Source organism: Bubalus bubalis, chromosome 23 (assembly GCF_019923935.1).
Source record: "Bubalus bubalis isolate 160015118507 breed Murrah chromosome 23, NDDB_SH_1, whole genome shotgun sequence".
Classification (NCBI taxonomy): Eukaryota; Metazoa; Chordata; class Mammalia; order Artiodactyla; family Bovidae; genus Bubalus; species Bubalus bubalis.
The window spans coordinates 31,153,967-31,163,273 of NC_059179.1; the positions used below are offsets into that span (position 1 = coordinate 31,153,967).

At 33.9% G+C, this 9,307-nt stretch overlaps 1 protein-coding gene across 1 annotated transcript in view; it reads left to right on the plus strand.

Annotated features, from left to right (window-relative positions):
* The window catches only part of SMC3 (structural maintenance of chromosomes 3), a 38,191-nt gene extending 29,108 nt beyond the window's left edge, over positions 1-9,083 (plus strand). The window contains exons 19-29 of the mRNA XM_006043925.4: positions 1,146-1,298; positions 2,546-2,697; positions 3,474-3,632; positions 4,540-4,647; positions 5,158-5,266; positions 5,865-6,112; positions 6,202-6,414; positions 6,690-6,881; positions 7,035-7,212; positions 7,794-7,900; positions 8,675-9,083. Coding sequence (XP_006043987.1) covers positions 1,146-1,298; positions 2,546-2,697; positions 3,474-3,632; positions 4,540-4,647; positions 5,158-5,266; positions 5,865-6,112; positions 6,202-6,414; positions 6,690-6,881; positions 7,035-7,212; positions 7,794-7,900; positions 8,675-8,746 — 1,691 coding nt within the window. The 3' untranslated portion in view covers positions 8,747-9,083. The remainder of the gene's footprint in view (positions 1-1,145; positions 1,299-2,545; positions 2,698-3,473; positions 3,633-4,539; positions 4,648-5,157; positions 5,267-5,864; positions 6,113-6,201; positions 6,415-6,689; positions 6,882-7,034; positions 7,213-7,793; positions 7,901-8,674) is intronic.
* Positions 9,084-9,307: the final 224 nt, after the last annotated feature.

Sequence of the window (9,307 nt, forward strand, 5' to 3'; positions counted from 1 at the left end):
TCTATTCTGTTTGCAGCAGTGATTTCCAACATCCTGTCCTCCAGGTCACTTATCCATTCTTCTGCCTCAGTTGTTCTGCTATTGACTTCTTCTAGTGTTGTGTTCATCTCAGTTTGTTCTTTAGTTCTTCTAGGTCTCTGATTAACATTTCTGCATCTTCTCAATCTTTGTTCTGTTTCTGAGATTCTGGATCATCTTGACTGTCATTCTGAGTTCTTCTGGAAGATTGCCTCTCTCCACTTCATTTGGTTGTTTTTCTGGGATTTTGTCTTGCCCCTTCATCTGGGACAAAACCCTCTGCTTTTTTCATCCTGGTTAACTTTCTGTGATGTAGTTTTTGTTTTAGCCACTGTGGGACTGTGGTTCTTGCTTCTTCTGTCTGCCCTCTCAAAAATCTTTTGTGTTGTGGATTTGTCTTACTGCTTCCTCTTTATTAGGTTAGGTTAAGCATTCTTGGCATGGGTGATGTGTACTTCTTACTGCGTGTCCCACTGTTAGTGGTCAGCTTTGACCTCTAGCAGATCTTGGTTGTAAAGGTACCTTTTCCCCTTTGTAAGTAATAAATGATATGGACACATGAATATCAGGTTCCCCCCAAAGTTTTTTGCCAAGAGCTGAGCATCCTTTGGTGACCCTTGCCTGACTTGATTAATACATTGAGGATTTCAAAATGATCATTCTAAAATTCCATGATTGCTTCTATATTTATTAGCTGTCACTTTTCTGTAAAGAAAAGCCCCCTCCTTTTTTCCTTTTTATGTATTGCTGTGATTCATGGATTTTTTTTTTATTATTCAATGTGTTCCAAATTGCCATTATTATTTTTGATTTTCATATTTCCAGTTATGGCAATTGGGAATTTCAAGCTAGGTTCTGTGTCTTGTTGACATGTTCCTGTTAGTCTTTAACACTTCTTTCCTTTCTGGCAAATGTTCAGGTTTACCTGGAAGGTATATTTTTTAAGTGCAAGTGTTCATATTGTAAAACAACATTTTTTCCGGGGTGGCTTAAACTCTTAACTTTTAAGTTCTTATTAAATAGGTAAAACCTTTAGATTAATCTAGGCGTTTGATTATGAATCAATTTATTGTTGAATAAAGATGTTGTTATACAGAATTACTAATTTTATTATGTTTTATTAATAGGTGACCAAGTTAGTCATCGAGGTGCTTTGACTGGAGGCTATTATGATACAAGGAAGTCTAGACTTGAATTACAAAAAGATGTTAGAAAAGCGGAAGAAGAACTTGGTGAGCTTGAAGCAAAGCTCAATGAAAATCTGCGCAGAAATATTGAAAATATCTTTTTGTCTTGTGTTGCTGTAGAGAAAGACCTGTGTTTTGGTTGGAATATACAATCTTTTGAGTGTTAGATGTATTTTCACATACACAGTGGGGGGAAGTATCCCATGTGTTTTATTTTGACTTTTACTTAAGCTTGTGTAGTATGTCCGTTTAACTTCCGAAAACAGGGAGAAAACTAAAAACCATTGTAATATCCTTTGCTTAACTGTTACATAGTTAATGGCAGTGAGTGTATTTCTGAGAGAAAAGAACCTGAGGAACACAGAAATTTAAGATTGTAAAGGGAGCTGAGGAGGATTTGTCAGACAATTATAGGAAGAAAACCAGGATATGGTTTCACTGGAAGAAGAGTGGGCAGTATCAGGAATGCCACATATTACATAGAAGTTAAATATATAAGGATTGAAAAATGTCTATTAGGGGTTATTATCTTGAGTTTAAGATTTAGTATTAGTGGAGGAAATGTCCATCAAAATGCAAGTCTTAGTAACTATGGTTCTTTCCGTTTTTTCAGATAAAAATGGTTTTCTGTGAAAAGTGACTAGTTCAGCTCAAAACTAAAACAGTTGTGCATGTCCATTTTCTTAAAATAACCATGGTATAAGGCAAAAGTGCTTTGTGTATATACCTTGCATTATGTCACACAATATTAAATACAGGTACTCAAGCAGTGAAAATAATTATTTTTACTGCTTCATTAGGATATTTTTATTGAAACTGGCATTTTAAAAATTGTGAGTGTATAGCTTCTTTGTCATCAGTTGGAAGCAAGAGCACAGAGAAGAAGGTAAATGAACATCTTAGCTTTGACTTTGCATACTTTGAAATCTGCCCAAATTTGGCAAGATTTGAGCACAGATCTTGCCTGGGAAAATACGTGAAGCCTCCTCTTCACATCTGACTGTCTTACATAGTGCTTTAAGCATAATAGTTTATATAGTAAATACTTGATGAATGAAAAAGATATATATTTTAAAATGTGTATCATTTAGCTTCCTTTAGGACTTTCCCATGGTTTTATTTATTTTATATAGCAGTTGGTAAAGTTGTATGTTATTTTGAGAGAGTAGTGGGTTAAAATGTTTAAAGCTGCTTTTATGACTGAACAGACTTGACATAGGATTTAATTCTGTGTTGTTATGGTACTTAAATTTGGGGGAATAGCTTAATCTAGGGATAAAGAAAAGGAAGGGGATACAAGTTAATAGACACTGAAGAGAATTTTCCTTAGCCTTGTATATGGATTAATAATGAAATTGATCAGCTTATGAACCAAATGCAGCAAATAGAGACTCAGCAAAGGAAATTTAAAGCATCTCGAGATAGCATATTATCAGAAATGAAGATGTTAAAAGAGAAGAGGCAGCAGTCAGAGAAAACCTTTATGCCCAAGGTTCGTAAATATGCTTTTTAAAAATATATTTAATTATATAGATTTGGGGTAGACTATATATTGTGTAGGTTATATAGCATATACATTATGTTCCATTTTCATTTAGGCCCATACTTTGGGTATCTGCATGTATCTTTATCACACTTTTACTCATGAGTACTCAAGAGTCTACTTTTGTATGCCAAATTCATATTTTCCAACTTCATTAAGCCAGTAGGCATTTTGAGCCATGACATAAAAGTATTGTTTGATAGTCAGCCAGGTACCATTTGTGTCTGTAAATGCTATTTATGGATTTATTTGACTGCATTTTGCCCAAAATTATATTAAAATGAGTTAGAAAGTGAATTCTTATTGCTATTACAAATGATAATATCCATTGGTCTCATAAACATGAGCAAAACAAAAACTACTAATTTTGTACATCAATTATACTAAAACAACAAAGTTAAAAATGTAGTGTATATACCCACAATTAGACCACCCTAACATTCTAGCAGCTTCTTTGTGTTCTTATGAATATGCATAATGATTTTTATATAGTTTGACCATGGAATATGATATATTTATTCCACACATCCTGCTTAACATTGCATCGTAAACATTTTTCTTGTTGCTGCATAGTTCTAATTATCAAATGTAATGGGCATCTAATATTTGAGATAATATTATTTAAGCTCACTTTAATATCAAATATTGATGGTCTCCAATTTTTCACTACTGTAAGTGTACACTGACTAATACCGTTACTAATAAATGGAAAATCTGTCATATAGCAACGTAGCTTACAAAGTTTGGAGGCGAGTTTGCATGCTATGGAGTCCACCAGAGAATCACTGAAAGCAGAACTGGGAACTGATTTGCTTTCTCAACTTAGTCTTGAAGATCAGAAGAGGGTAGATGCACTGAATGATGAAATTCGTCAACTTCAGCAGGCAAGTACAGTTGACAGAAAAAAATTTTGTTGGTAATCAACTGTTGTGAAAAGTGTCTTTCTTGCTAGTAAAAGAGTGTGAAAGAGATACTGAGAAAATATAAGATTAAGACTTCCAGTATCCATTAAAGTAAATGAGATTTTAGTAAGTTTTTCTAAACCTTATGATAAGGTTGTATAAGAAATCTTTATTTTCTTTCATCTTATTTAATGCCTGTTTGTCATTAGTAAAATCGAGCTTGTTAGCTTTGCTATTTATTCATCTGACCACTTTTACATATTTAAAAATAGTTTTGATTAAACATTTTAATAACATTTGATTCTTAAATATAGATGTAAATAATTAACACTAAATTCAAAAAGTGAAAAGCAGGAAAAGAAAAATATTTTTGGTAGTATGCCTTATAAAAAGAACCAGGCACAAAAATAGCCTTTCTGGATAGATAAGAGAGTAGATGAAGGGGGGAGGAGCCAAGATGGCGGAGGAGTAGGACGGGGAGAACACTTTCTCCCCCACAAATTCATCAAAAGAGCATTTAAATGTCGAGTAAATTCCACAAAACAACTTCTGAGAGTAGATGAAGAAAATAAAGGTCTTTTAACTCCAGTACTTTGGCCACCTCATGCGAAGAGTGGACTCATTGGAAAAGACTGATGCTGGGAGGGATTGAGGGCAAGAGGAGAAGGGAACGACAGAGGATGAGATGGCTGGATGGCATCACTGACTTGATCGACAGGGAGGCCTGGGGTGCTGCGATTCATGGGGTCGCAAAGAGTCGGACATGACTGAGCGACTGATCTGATCTGATCTGATCTGAATGGAGACAGCAACAGATTAACAGCATATCTGTATGTGAAATGCGCATGCCTATGTAGACAAACAATTTTGTTTTTCTTTTTTCTTCTAGGAAAACAGACAACTACTGAATGAAAGAATTAAATTAGAAGGTATTATTACTCGAGTAGAGACTTACCTCAATGAGAATTTGAGAAAACGCTTGGACCAAGTAGAACAGGTACGTTGTCTTTTGATGGTTTCTTGATGAGCATAACCTTTTGAATATGCTTACGTGAGAGGCTCTGATTTAGAGTATGGACTCTGGGGACAGAAAGACTAGTAGTCTGACTACCTGCCCTGGCTTGGAGATCTCACACTGCCACCTAGTGTGCTGTGTTGGTCAAGTCATTTGATATTTCTAAGCTCCAGTTTCCTCTTGTGTAAAATAAGCATAGCAGTATGTTTTGTGTGATTATCTGGCACATTCTAGGTACTCAGTAAATATTAGTTACAAATATTTTCTCAGTAGTGGTCAGATGCTAAGAAATTTTTTAGTCATTAATCATTTTTTTCCTGCTTAATGGATACCTTAAGTATTTACAACTATTTGAAGTATGTTTTTTGGTTTCCTTAAGTGTTTATTCAAACATATCAACAGCTATATAAACACTGGCAGTCATAGCATTTTGAAACTAACAAAGTTTATATTTTTATGGCTTAATGCTCCTGTGTTCCTTTTGTGTTACAGGAACTCAATGAACTGAGAGAGACAGAAGGGGGTACTGTTCTCACTGCTACAACCTCAGAACTTGAAGCCATCAATAAAAGGGTGAAAGATACCATGGCAAGATCAGAAGGTGAATGTTTATTTTGTAAAAATGTTTTTGATATCTAGTTAAATTTAGCTTATTCATTTTATAAGACTGTATTACAAAATGAAATACCCAAATAGGCAAAAGCATGTACCAGAAGTTTTTGTAGTAAACAGTTTCTAGTGAACAGAGTTTAGGGTGTTGATTATAGTCACCTTCATTTTGAAATGTTTGTGGCAGTTTTTAAGAGACCATACATTATTAGTTTCATTGACAAAAGCATGGAATAGCTGAATCAAGTTTGTTGACACTTAATTGCTGAGAAGAAAATTCTTCTAGGTTTTTATAAACTGAATAGCTTGTGTACACTCCCAATTTTATTTTGAATTCTTTCATAAATTTTCACAGGAAAATTTAAACCTATTTATTTTGATAGATTTGACCATTAAAATGTTTGGTCAGATAACACCTTAAAATAGGTGTTATGGGGAATTCCCTGGCGATCCAGTGGTTAGGACTCCCTGCTTTCATGCCAAGGATCTAGGTTCACTCTCTGGTCAGGGAACTAAGATCCTGCAAGCCGCATGGCTCAGCCAAAATACAATAACTGTTATGGCCTAATTTGGTTTTCCCCCCATTTTAGATTTGGACAATTCCATCGATAAAACAGAAGCTGGAATTAAGGAGCTGCAGAAGAGTATGGAGCGCTGGAAAAATATGGAAAAAGAACACATGGATGCTATAAATCATGACACTAAAGAACTAGAAAAGATGACAAACCGACAAGGCATGCTGCTGAAGAAGAAAGAAGAGTGCATGAAGAAAATTCGAGAACTTGGATCACTTCCACAGGAAGCATTTGAAAAATACCAAACACTGAGCCTCAAACAGGTAAATCTAGTTTGTTTTAAATATGAAATCTCATTACAAATTTTCCTACATGTGAGTTTATTTGTATGTTTTTTTTTTTCTCTTTATAGTTGTTTCGAAAACTTGAACAGTGCAACACAGAATTGAAGAAGTATAGCCATGTTAACAAAAAAGCTTTAGATCAGTTTGTAAATTTCTCGGAGCAGAAAGAAAAGTTAATAAAGCGACAAGAAGAGTTGGACAGGGGGTACAAATCAATCATGGAACTGATGAATGTACTTGAACTTCGAAAATACGAAGCTATTCAGTTAACTTTCAAACAGGTATGTTTCTGTTTGTAGTTAATACACAAGCTAAAATCAGATACTCAGTTTATCATTCAATTTGTAAAGATTTAAAAGCTTTTTTTCCACTGATAATTGTTCTAATACTTACAGACATCCAGTATATATACAGCTCTTACAAGGATCCAATCTGTTATTCTTGTTCTTAAGATTAAAAAATGAAAATACTTTTTATTCCTTTTAAATAATTTTTGTCTTTGTTTTAAAAAGTACATATTCCATTTGACACCTATTTATATATTATTCATTTTAAGGTATCCAAAAACTTTAGTGAAGTATTCCAGAAGTTGGTCCCTGGTGGCAAAGCTACTTTGGTGATGAAGAAAGGAGATGTGGAAGGCAGTCAGTCTCAGGATGAAGGAGAAGGGAGTGGTGAAAGTGAGAGGGGCTCTGGATCACAAAGCAGCGTTCCATCAGTTGACCAGTTCACTGGAGTTGGAATTAGGGTAAAATAACTTTATATTCAATTTTCCTGATAGCATTATCATAGTGGAATATTCTGCAAATCTTAAATTGGTACATTGTATGCAATTTAATTTTAAGGGATGATGGTGATTTTACCCCTTTGAAATATTAACTCTAATTAAATATTTTCCTAGGTGTCATTTACAGGAAAACAAGGTGAAATGAGAGAAATGCAACAGCTTTCGGGTGGACAGAAATCCTTGGTAGCTCTTGCTCTGATTTTTGCCATTCAGAAATGTGACCCAGCTCCTTTTTACTTGTTTGATGAGATTGACCAGGCTCTGGATGCTCAGCACAGAAAGGCTGTGTCGGGTACAGTTTTGGTTTCATAGTAACTTACTAGAAATGATAGCGTGCCTCTTCTGTCATATATTTCTTGCTGCCTGAGGTATCTGGGGAGACTAGACAGGGTATTATTCAGTAAACAAAATAATTTCTCTTTATTAGACTACAAAGTTTAGTTCTATGAGAAACATGAAACAATTGAAACTCCAACCCCAGTTAAGCTTTTTATACAAATGTCTCTCCTTTTAAAACTTGTTTTTCATAAACAGATTTTATTTTGTGTTTAAATAATCTATACCTGATCTTTAGTAAGTTCAAAAGATCTTGGGGGAATGGGTAGCAGGAAGAGGTTGCTTTTGGTTTTTCTGGATGAGAAAAATTTACTTTGATATTATTTCTAATCCAGTTAGAAAATGCTGCTTTTATATTCTGTAACTAAGATATCGGTGTTAAAGGTTTATCCCTAGCTTAAGAAATAAATTGATGCTTTCTATAGACGTATGCCAACAGGCAGTTTTAAATTTTAGGTAAGATTAAAGATCGTTGCTTTTTAAATTTTTAGTTCTACTGAGAAAACGGTTTTATTAAATTACTCTTTCTTTTTACAGATATGATTATGGAGCTTGCTGTACATGCTCAATTCATTACAACTACTTTTAGGCCTGAACTGCTTGAGTCAGCTGACAAATTCTATGGTGTGAAGTTCAGAAATAAGGTAAAATTTTTTTACATGAAGTTTAAGTTCATATAGTATTTAATCCATTGTATCCGTTCAGTTCTTTTTTTTTGTGGTTACTTAAGTCATGAGAAAAAATTCAGAAACTTGTTGCTTATTGGATGATGATGTCTTTGTGAAAAAAACCTTAAAATGTTTATGAAGCTTATCAGGTTTTTTTTTTTTTGGCATTCATTGCATAGTTTTATTTTCATTGGCATTAAGAGACATTATCCTCCTCTCTAGTCTATTTAGTGCTTATTTAATGCAGTCTTTAACATTTACATACATTGATTTATATTTGGTTAGACCACATGGCTCTTCCAGGTGTTTTCAGCCTTAAAATTCTTTGAAATAGCAAAGTAATAAAAAACTGTACAAAAATGTGGTTCAGATATTTAGACATTAGTACTTATCTGTATCTTCAGAGCATTAAAATGCAAAATATTTTTTAGACTCATGTTTTGAACAAACTGGAGAAGGAAATGGCAACCCACTCCAGTGTTCTTGCCTGGAGAATCCCAGGGATGGGGGAGCCTGGTGGGCTGCCGTCTATGGGGTCGCACAGAGTCGGACACAACTGAAGCAACTTAGCAGTTGAACAAACAGCATTAAAATAAGGGTTTTATCAGTCAGTGTTTTAGAGTCAGTTGACTTGAAATATGAAATTTATAGGTAATTGGCTGTATTTTTAAAATATTACCGTATTCAGTGGGAACACTGGTAAGTTTCTTTACAATTTAACAGATTCTGTTTTTAATGTTTATTCTTCAGGTTAGTCATATTGATGTGATCACAGCAGAGATGGCCAAAGACTTTGTAGAAGATGATACCACTCATGGTTAATTGGAAAATACTGCCCATTGGTCTGGAAGATGTGTAAAGTAATATAATCCTTTTACCCAGGAACTGTAAATTTAAACTTAAATATCTGATCATTATTAATAGTTTTCAGCTTAGAGTATACATAGTCCTTTTATAGTTCTGTCATTGTATTTTATAACGTACTCTGTAATGTTACATTTCTATTCATAGTTTAAGGATTTTATTTCCCACACAACTTTTTGTAAAGTGTTCTCCTGTTTTAAATCTTTTAAAATTTGCTAAATATTGTTTCCTAATTATTTTATCAAGTTTATTGCCTCTTTTTATAGCTTCAATTAAATAATTGGTTTTATGACTATTTTATGTGGCTTTTTATTTATAGGTGTATGATTGGAAACAAATTTTTCTTAAATATCTGCTTTTTGTTTTGCTTAAGAAAAGGTCTGCCTTCACCTAAAAGAAGATTTTTAAAATATGGGTTAATATTCTGTTGAATTGCAATATGATTTCCAGTCCTGGCTGCTTGTTTAAATCCATGGGAGGGAGCTTTTCAAAATGTAACACCGCTTAAGTCTTTCCCTA